The 13,428-nt window shown below is 40.9% G+C and overlaps 1 protein-coding gene across 1 annotated transcript; it reads left to right on the forward strand.

The window, feature by feature from the left end:
• The first annotated feature begins 2,492 nt into the window (after positions 1 to 2,492).
• Positions 2,493 to 10,494, forward strand: mmp25b (matrix metallopeptidase 25b). Its single transcript, XM_062526743.1, has 11 exons — positions 2,493 to 2,589; positions 2,765 to 2,952; positions 3,278 to 3,410; positions 3,486 to 3,627; positions 4,018 to 4,301; positions 4,909 to 5,094; positions 5,895 to 5,970; positions 6,284 to 6,366; positions 7,894 to 8,055; positions 8,853 to 9,140; positions 9,245 to 10,494. Exons 2-11 carry the CDS (start codon positions 2,821 to 2,823, stop codon positions 9,508 to 9,510), a joined length of 1,752 nt encoding a protein of 583 aa, XP_062382727.1. The 5' UTR covers positions 2,493 to 2,589; positions 2,765 to 2,820; the 3' UTR covers positions 9,511 to 10,494.
• The last annotated feature ends 2,934 nt before the right edge of the window (positions 10,495 to 13,428 follow it).

Here is a 13,428-nt window from a genome sequence, read left to right on the forward strand (position 1 = left end):
AGCTATCAAAAGGGACTTAATTATGTTATGGAGGGGTATATTCAAAACTTTAAAATACATACAGAAGTTGACTTAAAGTAGCCTAGTAGAGGCGAGCAGATCACAGTGAAAAAACGGCTGACGTTAATGCTAGCTAACTAGTGGATGATTGAGATGCTAGTCTATGTTAACATTCAATGTAGTAAGAATATAGTAGTTGACTAATGAACATTTTCATCTTAGGATTTAACAGGGAACCTGGTAACTGTGCCCACGTTGTTGGCTTAATAGCCTATCATGCCGACCTGCTGCAAACGTGAGAGATATCTTGTAGGCTACTGTTGATGTAATATAACCTCATTTTCTAGCCTCTCGGTGTGCTGGCTATCGGTATTACACGTTCCCTAAGCACGTGATGATCGTTTGACCATGGTTATCCGTCTGGGTTTTTTATTAGCTAAACTACATAAATCCACCATTAATTTGTAATTGTATGCCGCTGAGGTCCGAGTCCCGATGAGGCCGGACTGTCATTGGCTTATCTGCGTTCTAAAGGCAGCGCTTAGCGACAGAATTGCGACAGCTATTCAGAGACAGAGATCTGGCCTAGGGTGTGGCTCAGGGATTCTATAGCACCACCTAGCGCGTTGTCTGTTATGGTTGACCCATACATTCACGACAATGAACCAAATTTGGTGGGCATGTGTGTTATTGCTACCGCTAGTCAGACAGAGCTCTGGCCTAGTGTGTGGCTTTACGGACTCTATAGCACCACCCTGTAGAATACATGCAAAAACAAATAGCACACACATCAGATATGTGCATTTGACAAACGCACATATTGCTTTGTCAGATTCCAAGATGTCATGGGTCGCAGACCGCAGGTGCGAGGGCCCGCCATCACCGCTTGAGGTTATCTTTTTTGTTAATTTCTGCCAATAAAAATGGTCTTATGACTGATGACCTATTAAGACCCAATAGCAAATACAAGCAGTAAACCTTTACCTCACATACAGTCCTGAAACAAATTGATAAGAATTCAAAAAGGCAATAAATAATTGTAAAGAGACGAAATGTGTACCCTCTGCCTTAGAAAAAAATACCCCTTGCGTATATACCTCGTCACTACCCAGAACACATCATTTCCCTGTTGTTGGCCGTCATTGCTTTCTCCCATCAGCCACATTATATATTGATACCACTTCTTGTAAAGCATCCCAAAGAGGGTCCAGACCACAGATGAGTCTCACAATTTTGAGCAGAGCTGCCCAATAGGAAAGGAGCCACTAAAGCTAATTTATCACAAACACGTTAAAGGAACACTTCACCGTTTTTTTTTTCGTGTTAAACTATGTTATTCCCTAGCCCAGTTCATTCATTAGGATCCAAACAGAGATGAAGTTAGAAACGACCAAACACCTCCATGTTAAATATGAAATATGAAAAAACGGTGAAGTGTTCCTTTAATGGCACATTTTCTGTAAGAGCTGCTGTCTGATAACTTCTAAAATGACAAGTCTTAGATTTCTTATGAAATGCACTACTAGTAGTATGCATGTCTCATCTGTCTGATGACAGAGCTGAGGGCTACCTTCTGGGTCATGTGTTTTTTCACATTTAAAGTGTGATGTGTGTCACAAGGAAAGATACATTTTTCAGGGATGCTGCTAGAAAATTTGGGCTCTGTGACTCACAACAATTCTGGGCCCCCTTTTGACGGTGTGGTGTGGGGGTGGGGGGCTCTCTGGGGCTCCCATCCCATGTGGCCTCATGACGTGATGACATCTTATTTTCAGGAAGACCTAACATGTGAGGACTTGGTATTGCCCCATATCTCAGAAATGGAAGCATTATTTGTCTACTCAGGCCATATAAGCTTCTTAAAGCAGCAATAATGGATCAGATGAATGTTGACATTAAAAGGTTTAAGTTGCACTACCTATTTCACCGTGCATTGGAGTGGCCTGAAAATAAATACATTGCAATACATTGGAAATACAAAACAAGGACTGAGGCTATCCTTGTGAAACTAGATGATGACAGAATGTTCTGCTAGAATGTTTTGAGTAAGAGTGATCTGTTAAGTTGTTTCCTGCTATTACGCTACATCGCTGAAATTGCCAAAAAAAGTTAATGTCGGAATTTGAAGGGCTTGTTCTGCATGGTTAATATAGCAGGCATTTGTTGTTCTTATCAATGTCACACAACACCGAAAAAACCGCAAAAATGTGTCTGTGAAAGTATATTCATTGTGGTTAATTTGGTAACATTGTAGTGAAGTGTACTTGATTTCATGAATTGCATTAGCGTGTTCATAATGTGATACAACCCCTCCTTGCCTTCTGTGGGAGATATTCCCTGTCTTGTTCACAAACTGTAGCCTAATCCTGGCGCCCCCTCCTATTAAGATAATTGGTACAGTACATCGGACAGAATATCGTCACCGATCATGTTTCCTGTGTGCGCTGCGTTATAACGCCACAGTATATAATCCGCTGCTTCTGACCCACAATTAAGAAGCCGGAAGAGAGCCTCTCACGTATTGATCTTTCAAACCCATCTGCTTTGTCAGAGCGAGGAGCAAGTGGAGAGAGACAAAGCAGTGCACTGGTAGGAAGGCTATTATCCTAGGCGTACCGAAATGTCTTCAGTTCTAAGCGCATCGTTTTCCAGTTTAACTTAGTTATGGGCTACTTTTTGACTTGATGGACTAGGCCTATATAATATATAGATATATATGTATATATTATATGACTAATTGTTTTACTTAATTGTTTTTCTTTAGTCTCAAAACAGTGGTTACAAGCAGATTGTTTCCATATAGCCACGGTGAGACTTGCCATGCCTTTGTATAAGGCTGACTATCTGGGGATGACATCGAGGATCCTGTTGAGATGCTTTACCGGTATGGTGTTCATGCTGGCCTTATCAATAATTTCTGAGGCAGAGCCGGATCAGTATTCTCGGGGTGTGGTAAGTCTCCTGTCAGTTCTTCTTAATTTTATTTGCTACTAGTGATTCTTAGTTTATTGTAGTTTTGCAACTACAAAGTGTGAGTTATTGAGCCATACTCTTCTGCGTGGAAATTTTGTTCCATCACCTTAGGAGAATGGCCCTTTTCCATTTTACTTTTTTGCTTAAAATTCAGAATAGCTCCAAATTATTAATTGAAAGACGTTTAAAATGGGTAACCAACTCCCTCTGTCTAAATATCGTTGCTTGCTGAGTGTGTGAGCTTTTTACTTGAAATTACAATCATGAATTAAGACCATAATATCATAGAACTTTTTTGTTGAAGGACTGGCTGGGTCGTTATGGATACCTGCCTCCACCGGATCCCAAGATGGGAAAACTCCTAACTAAAGAAGGCTTAGAGAAAGCCATTCGAGAGATGCAGAGATTTGGAGGCATTGAACAAACTGGAAAAATTGGTACGGAAACTGTTTGGGTGTGGTAGAGTTGAAACACAGTTTCAAAGGTTTGAAATTGTGGTTTTCCTTTTCTAGACAGTGAGACCTTGAAGCTCATGTCAAAGCCGAGGTGCTCTTTACCTGACATCATGGGTTCTGAGGACAGGATGAAAAGGAGGAGGAGAAAAAGATATGCTTTGTCTAACTTATACTGGAAGAAGGAAGAAATAACATGGAGGTGAGAAATATAGACATGGTTTCCATGGTCTTACACATGAATAGAATGAATATATACTTTTTTGATCCCGTGAGGGAAATTCGTTTCTCTGCATTTAACCCAATTTAAACGAATGAGTTGAGAATGAGAATGAGTGTGAACACACACAGCACACACACAGACAGTGAAGTGAATCACACACTAACCCAGAGCAGTGAGCTGCCTGCCCAACCAGCGGCGCTCGGGGAGCAGTGAGGGGATAGGTGCCTTGCTCAAGGGCACTTGCATAGACGTACACGTGCATAGACGTACACGTGCATAAACGTGCATAGACAACTCAAGTGTGAGAGGACTTTTCGTGTATCCACTTCATCCACTGTATTGCCCTTCATCTTTCTTTTTAAACTCCAGCCTCCACAACAGTCCCACGCGGAAAGAAAACATAGAATCACAAGATAGAGTTCGAGAGATCATGAGGTACGCCTTTAAACCCTGGAGTGACGTCACCCCCTTGAAGTTCTCCGAGAAGAACCCAGGTGACGCTGACATAGAGGTGTCTTTCAGACATGCGCACCATGACGACGGCTACCCGTTTGACGGGCCTGGGAACACACTCGCTCACGCTTTCTTCCCTGGGGAGAGCGCTCTCTCTGGAGACACTCACTTTGATGACGAGGAAGCGTGGGGTTATGAAGGTAAGGGTCTGAATATCATATTGTACTTATCAGAGCAGTTAAATACTTACATAGTCAGCATTCGGAAACAGTGGTGTTCTTGTGTTATAGAGTCTTATTGAACTGTGTCGGGATGGATATGGGAAATCCCCTTTTTTTGGAGCACAGTGCTTAGAATCCTCTACTAGGTCAAGAATGATCTATGTGTTCATTCATACGAAATCTAGGGTCATCTAGACTACAATCTAGTTAACCCTCTACTCTTTGATCACAGACATTTTTTCAACCACACACATATTTTATGAACTACGCCTTATAACTCTCTCTGACAGAGCATTTGCTGGGCCAAACTCATTTCAAGAGTGTCCCAGCCCAAAGCAAAACTTGAATACTTTGAATAGGAGATCAGATTTAGATTCAAATCAAGCAATGTATTTTGACAGACCCTGATGAGTGACTCAATTTCAATTGTATTTGTACGGGACAATGTGCAATTAATACATAAATGTAACATAAAACATTTGATGCATTGCACCAGAGTTAGCCTTAGGCTAGTTTACATCTGCAGTTTACATCCTTTTATTAGTAGCCATCCAAATTCTGTCTTTGTGTCTGTATACTGTCTCAGACTCCAGTGGCAGGACCACGGATCTCTTCACGGTTGCAGTGCATGAGTTCGGTCATGCCCTGGGCTTGGCACACTCTGCCGTCGAGGGCTCCATCATGGCACCCTACTACGGTGGCCCCGCCGCCCGAGACATCCGCTCCTACCGCTTGCCTTCCGACGACCGGCAAGCCATCCAGCAAATGTATGGTAGGTACACAGTATAAAGTGCAACGACAAATATCTGATGAGAATGTCCATGTCAGATTGCAATAATGAGCTCAAGAGCATGCTTTATACCGCCGTCAATGGTCAGTATAAAGGGACGGCATTAATTACCACATTTGGGTCCAAGTGCCCACGGGGGTCAAATCTGATTCACAGTCATTTACCACCTCACCTCATCTTTCTTTCTCCCTTACGCTTCCTGTTACTCTCGACTGTCCTAGCTACTGAACATGACTATACCTAGAAAAAAGTTAGTGTAAATTCTAGATCTGCACTAGCCTGGCTAGCGCCTACCACTTCTCAAATGAGACGTGGTCTGGCAACTACATGTAGACGTTCATTTTCTCGAAAAAAATGCCCAGATCCGTTCATTGGGCGGATGTCTATCAAATGCATCTGTGCATAGCTCATCATGGTCTTGCTTTCTCCCCTGTTCTGTGATTGGTCCTCCCCTATCTCAGTCAAAAATTAGGGCAGTAGTTTCCAGACTGCCTTAGCAGCGTGAATGAAATCACAGCGCAAGGCAGGATGGGAACACCCAGGTTAGATCTGCACAGTATGATTCTAGAATGACTAGAAGGATGAACAATATCACATCTCAAAGGGTTAATGACTAATGCTGTTTTTCCTTACTTAGATATTCTTTCTTGAGAATGACAAGAGGGCCCCTGCACCTGGCTTTTGAATGCTTAATTGATTATGGCATAATAATCCAGCACTACGTGCAGTATTGATTTCATGGCCACTAATGTGATCTTTTTTTCTGGAATCTTTCCCGTCAGGAGCCACAGAGAAAAACCCAACACTTCCTGGTGTCGCATCTCCTCCTAATACACCTCCACCACGTGTGACGCCAAAGTGAGCAAATACACAAAATATATTCCAAATTTACACAAGAGAGATGTTAAATTGCAAGTACTAAAGGCATGTCACAGTGCAGCTTATCAACAACCAAGCCCATTTACTGTCAAAAACACATCAACATTTGCAGGCTAAACATAACACCAACAGAGCAGCTTTTAAGAGCATTTAACTTGGGTTATACGTATGCCATATTGTTAATACTGTAGAAGTATTGAATTGCACCATTGTGTGTAATTCCAAAGAATAACATTTATTGTCTGTTTTTTTTTTTTTTTTCTTGCAATTACACATGTTCTCTTTTTCTTAGACCAGACCCATCTGTCCCAAATCGCTGTGTGGGAGGCTTTGATGCAGTGGCCGACTTCAGAGGAGAGGTTTTCTTCTTCAAAGGTTAGCAAGATACATGTATACTGTACTCTGGTCTGACTACCCTTTACATTAACAGTTTATAAACTGTAACTTTAATACATTGGCAATGTTTTCTGGTTTTGCCAACAAGGTGCTGGACAGTAAAAAAAGGCTATTAAGAAAAACATGAAGTCTAAACACCACAAACTGCTCCTGAGTAGATTAAATTTTGCCACTAGGTAAAAAAAAGGTCATTTTGGAAGTGTTTGCGTCAGTGTTTCTTACAAAGAAAAACATATCAGATGGCTCTCAAGGTGTTGCCTAAGATATTTGCATCACACCACAAACTGCTCCTGAGTAGATTTAATTTTTGCCACAGGGTAAAAAAGGTCATTTTGGAAGTGTTTGCGTCAGTGTTTCTTTCAGAGAAAAACATTATCAGTTGGCTCTCAAGGTGTTGCCTAAGATATTTGCATCACACCGCAAGAGTTGCGGCAACATGATGTAATCTTGTCCTGATGGCCTCAGTTTCATCCTCTTTGGTGAAACCACATTACACAGGTTCTTACCCACAACCTCTGATTGAACTTCAGATTGAATCTCAATAGCAGGGTGTTAGACACCCATGGGTATAGCGTATGCACATCCAGTCATACGAGCTTAGTCATGCGGGCATCAAGAACTGGTACCAAAGTTAGGGGGGGGGGGGGGTTTGCGTTTCAATTATTATTATTATTATTATTGGTTCATTACGTTTTTCAGTAACACTTTAGAATGGCTAATGGTAGTAATGCATTTATAGTACCACAGTTAATTATGAACTAATTATGAACAAAATATTTATAGTGTATAATATACTATGTTGATACTCCTTAGTCAACCTCGACCTCCCAGTCAAGGGTGACTTTTTTAAAAATAAAAAGATTACTAAACCGTTTGGAAAACAGACAGGTGTCTAGCATTAGATGGAAAGGCATTAGGTCTCGGGAAATACCTCTGTCATGTTCATGGCATTGCACAGGGAAAATCTGTCGGGCGAAACGGTGCTGGATGTGGTGTAGAAGATTCTTAAAGGTCACATATTTGACCCCTTTTCCGACCATTTTAAATCATTTCTTAAGGTCTTAATAAAACACCTTTGTCATAGTGTGGCCAGAATATCAAAAAGAAGAAGCACCTGCACGTGCCTGTACATTTACAAACCACTTGGCTTCCAGTCAAATTCAGAATTGATTTTAAAATCTTACTCTTAATGGATTTGTTCCTCTGACATCACAGAGCTTTTAACTACCTTCTCTGCCCCAAGGTCACTCAGGTCATCTTCTCAGCGACTCCTCACAGTCCCACACGAATGTCTTCTTTAAAAAAGGATAGGGCTTTCTCAGTGATTGCCTCTAAACTTTGGAATAGCATCCCTCCCTATGTCAAGCCAAACTATCATCAGTTTTAAGCCTATTTAACTCATCTAAAACCCACCCATTCCTTGTGTCTCAAGTTTAAATGTGTCCCAATCTCAAACAATCCCAGTGCTGTTGCCTTCTGATGTTTAATACCAGTGTTCTTTTTCAGCTAAATTCTTTTGGAGGAGAGTGCAGGCAGGGTCCTTGCTCTCTAATGCTCCAGCACTCATCAAGAACTTCTGGTTTGGCCTCCATGATCAAAATAATAAACACGTTGAAAAGATTGACGCAGCATACGAGCGCAGCGACAGTAGCATTGTCTTCTTCAGTGGTAAGTGGTCTGAATGACTATTCAGTGGAGTTGTTATTGCTCAATGTGTTGACTCAATGCAATATCCGTTATATGTCATTGCTGTAACCCAGTTTGCAGTTTGTTTTTTGTTTTTTGTTGATTTCAACACATTTAAACATTTTTAGTGGTCTTATTAATGCATTTGGAATAACAAAATCTCCCTCTTCCTCTATGTCTCTCTTGTATTTATGATAGCTAAGCTAACAGCTTGATTTCAGGGCACTTTGGTTTGAATGTCTTATGCAGGACCAGGTGTTTACTGTACATTGGATATTTGTCACTTATGTGTGTATGTCTAAAGAAAGGCATCTGCCTAAAGTCAAAAGGCAGATTATCCTCCCTCTACAGTAAAGGTGATGATTTTTGGATTTATGAGAAATGTTGCAATCACATAACCAGTTCCTGATGTTCCGATCGGACACTTCGGAACAAGCAGCCCACTGAAGATTAAAAATCCCCTGAAAAAAATTCGTTGCCCAGTATTGCTGGAAAACTGCCCCCGAACAACACGGTTCAGACACGGCAACATTGTGGATCATCACCTTTACCGTAATTTCCTGACTATTAGCCGCAGCTTGTACATTGATTTTGCCAAATTTCTGCAGCTATGAGGTTAATACAGGGGGGCAGTAAGTATGGTGTTAATATGGTTTTGTTTATTTTATCTTGCATAAAACACTGTGCTGTGGCTTATACACAATGCGGCTTATATGCAAGAAATTACTGTTCTGTAGGTATTTACAAATAGACTTTCTGCCTGCATCTCCCCCCACCAGGCCAGTCCTACTGGGTCTTCAAGGACACCAAGGCGCTGCCTGGCTACCCACGGCCCATAACCGAGTGGGGGATGACACACAGCAATGGGCTGCCCGTGACCAGGGTGGACGCAGCGTTCGTCTGGGCTCACAATGGGCGGACTTTCCTCTTCAGTGGCAAAGAGTTCTGGGGCTTCTCCAATGGCAAAGATTTGGGGACCCCGAAGCCAGACGAGGGCTACCCCAAACCCACATCACTGTGGACAGGGGTGCCCAGTGATCCAGATGACATCATCACCAATAAAGAGGGTAAGGCAACTGTAGATCATGCTTGTTTATGTTTATTTATTTACGTTTATTGTCAGAGAATGTGAAGACATATTATTTGACATGCATGGTCTCTCTGTACACAGGAGACACGTGTTTCTTCAAGGACAACTCCTTCTGGATACTGGAAAAGGGAAAGCTGGGTGCGGAAGTGGTCCCTTTTAAATCCACAGCTATTGAGTGGATGAAGTGTCCCCTGAAGGATATACCAAAACCCCGCTCGGGGGGAGATGACTGCAGTTGCGGTATAAGTGGGGCCTCTGTTTCAATTTCAATTTCGTCCGTGAGAAGTAGCCAATGGGCCTTACTCATCCTCACCATGGCCTTTTTACAGACATCACTGATAATATGAAAGAATTGTGCATCTGTGCCTTTATGTCACTTTGTTGTATTATTTGCTTCAAAGAAAGTATTACAAAAGAATGCATTATGATGAATGAATTTCACAATTAATATCCATTTAATGAGACTTCATACACAGGTTTACTTTACATCGTGGGAAAATATGTTGAGGCAGCAACTGAATACAACGAAGTTGCAACATTTCCCCTTCACGCAGAACAGAAACTGCCAAAGATTTGTGCCTTTTTTTAATGTCGTAATTTTGATGACGTAAGACTATTAAGACTATTCACAGAAACGTTTTAGAGAAGTACATTTTGACCTCATCTCAACTCTATTAAATGTTTGTTGACAATACTAATACTGCAGACACTTCTCTGATTTTTAAACATGTCATTATGGAAAGAAATACTCTCTGAATTAAGCATAAACAACTATTCCACAACAGTTATTAGCACCTGATGGATAGGCAAGACTGTTACTAATGTTGAGGAGGGCTGGATAGCAGGAAGGAACACTCTTAAAATGAATGTGTTGGAAACAACACAAACTGTGTTATCCCTATCTGGACAGAGAGATGTGTTAAAAAAAAAACAACGCACGCTGTGCTATTTTCAACACAAATAGCACAACAAATAACAAAAGCAACGTGTTGCAAACAACACAATTGCTGTGTTGTCCCTATTATTATTATTATTATTATATGTGTGGCACACAGATTGGGACTACTTCAAGAATCTCCACAGTGTGCTCCTGTTTACTGGGTGCTCGACTAGTATAATCATTTTACAGTATGTTGGGGTTTTTTGTGTATTTTAATTATTACTTTATTTACTTTTTTTTTACTTTTTAAATGTTTAAAACAATTGTTTTACTATTGCCCTTCTGTGTTTTTATTAGCTGCTCCTATTTAACATTATTATAGAATATTCTTACCCCTTTTATTTAATAAATTGGTCATTGCCTGAGTGAATAAAGAAGTTGCTTGTCAGCACATTTTCTCTTGGTGTGTTGTTAATGTAATCACGTCCCACATCAATAGATTTCAACTTTTTAACCCCTCACCTGTTTGCGTCACTATACAGTCAGCTAGCGATCGTAAAATTGTGTGATCACAGTCAATTGTGTTATGCTAATTTGTTACAGCCTTATGGCTATGGTGTCTTTGTTGTCAGATTTGCACATTGTTTGATTAGACCACTAGATGGAGGTGTGGATCAAGTGGTCAACCACTGCCACTGGTGGAGGACAGTTATAGGCCTAGTGAACTGCATTTATCAAAGGTTGTGTAACAACCATTGTGAGATCAAGAGATACAGTAGATATATAATCCATCATATATATGTATCATATGTTCAAACATAGGCCATTGTTGTTGTTCATGAGCACACAGTGTACTTACCAACCAGCATTCTTCTAAACTGGTAAAGCATATGGCAGTATTTCATTTCCCCCCCAAAAATAACTATGGCTTGAAACAACTACAGACAAGCATTACAAAGAAACAGAATGGTGAATGGAAAAGACATGGAGAACGGGATGTTTTCCAGAAACACTTGCTATCTTGTTATCTAAAAGTAAATGTTTAGTATGTTTACTTTTTTCTTTTAAAAAAAAAAAAAACATATCACCAAATCAAATCATGACCTGACAGGACGCTCATGAATCATGTTGAGCTCCTTGATGTCCTTGCCATTCAGCTTCATCCATCCACACTGTATATAATTTAGAATACAGCTATCTGTACCATCACAATGAGAGAATGCCAGGAATAGCTGAGATAGGCTAACGAGATAAATGGGAAACTGCATCATTGTTGCTGTCTAAAGTGCCCAGAAAACCTTTTGTGTCACAGATGGGCACTATTCCCTCCAACATGATTTGATGCATTGCACTGATACATAATCAGGCCCAAGATTCAAGTGTAGCCACTTGACTTCCATCTCTGTCCACTGAAAGTAAAGTGACACAGAAGATGATAACATGAACATCTGTCTCAAATGTTGCCAGCTGATTTTTTTAAAAAGAGTACATCTGTGCATGATAAGAACAATGTTAATGTATGATCATTTATAACATTTTTTAATAGCAAAGACTTGTTTGGGACAAGGCAGGTATTTGTACTGTATTTGTAATTTTTATATCCTATAAACGTTTCTATTTTACTCTATTTACCAATGAGGAAGCCCAAAACATTTTCTCTATCTCAAACACAAAGTCTAATCCACTTGAGACCCCTGTTGCATTTATTTGGTTAGTACAGTATATGATATGAAATACTATTCATGGCACTACTCTTTAACAATAGTCTAACAGTATTGTTAAAGACTTACTCTCTTATCGATCATGTGATGTTAATGACTTGTTATGTCACACAGCTGAATGATTTTATCTGAGCCTTTTACCACTGGACTACTATACAAATCATGCTGAGAAATAACTCTCCATTGGGACAAATGCACAAATGTGTAGCTTAAAGGCAGTGGGGGCATTGCACTTGTTTAGTTTGTCTGTTATTTTACCACTGTACTACTACAAATCATGCTGAGAAAGAACTCTCCACTGGGACAAATGCACAAATGTATAGCTTAAAGGTGGTGGGGGCATTGCACTTGTTTACAGTTTGTTTGTTACTTTACCACTGGACTACTACAAATCATGCTGAGAAATAACTCTCCACTGGGACAAATGCACAAATGTATAGCTTAAAGGCAGTGGGGGCATTGCACTTGTTTACAGTTTGTCTCAGTTGCTTTGGCTCATTTCTCAGATCAGGATTGGAATTCTCAAACTTGTTTGTTCAGACTCCATGTAATCACTTGTTTTGTGCACATCATTAGAGCGGTATCTCCCCATCTTGAACAAACAACAATGCTTTAGTGCAGTACTGTACATCCATGCTACTGATTGTGTTGAAATCTTTGCTGCTTTTTTTTCTATTGCCAATGCCATGTTGGTGAAAGTGCACTATACTGGTCCACTGTTGAAAAGCCCTACCCAGCCGATGCAGCCATGGCCTACTGGTTAGGGATTCAGGCTTGTAAACAAAGGGGTTGCCGGTTCGATTCCCGACCAGTCGGAGAAATGTGGGTGAGTTGTGCACTGCTCTCCCATACCCACATCCATGGCTGACGTACCCTTGAGCAATTAAGGCGACTAACTCCTCACTGCTCCCCAAGAACCGTTGTAGCAAGGCAGCTCACTGTAGCTCCAAGTTAGCTTCACCTCACAGTATGTTCACTGTGTGCAGTGTGTGTACGTGCTGACTTGTCAACTCGCAATGGTCTATCTAGCATATACGTGACCTGACAGACAGGAATGTCAGGATGTTCAGAAAGATTTACAGTGGTGCACACCTGTGCTAAGTCATTTGCATAATCATGATGCTGTAAAAACATTTTGCAATCAACCCGCTCTTTACTCAATAATGTGTAACTTTGTAGTTTTGAAATACAGTAAAGTTAGTTTTGAAAGAAAATAGTGCTGCCTTGCACATTGTTCATTGGAAAATACTCACAATAAGACAAAACAGTTTGACCATCTGGACATAAACAACAGCATTTGTTTATGTCCAGATAGGATAGGATTTGTAATTTTCATTGTACCTACAGTTTCATTGGGGTAAATATTTAACAAAGCATTTTGAGCCAGATACACACAATACACCATGCATGCAGTGCAGTTTGCACTAATTGTTTTGAGAAATGCACCAAAGCGAATGATGAGTCCTGTAATGGGGCAGCCGTGGTGTACTGGTTAGCGCATCGGGCTTGTAACCGGAGGGTTGCCGGTTCGATCCCCGACCAGTCCACCACGGCTGAAGTGCCCTTGAGCAAGGCACCTAACCCCTCACTCCTCCCCGAGCGCCGCTGGTTGGGCAGGCAGCTCACTGCTCTGGGTTGTGTGATTCACCTCACTGTGTGTTCAC

This window comes from Sardina pilchardus, chromosome 22, assembly GCF_963854185.1.
Source record: "Sardina pilchardus chromosome 22, fSarPil1.1, whole genome shotgun sequence".
Lineage (NCBI taxonomy): Eukaryota > Metazoa > Chordata > Actinopteri > Clupeiformes > Clupeidae > Sardina > Sardina pilchardus.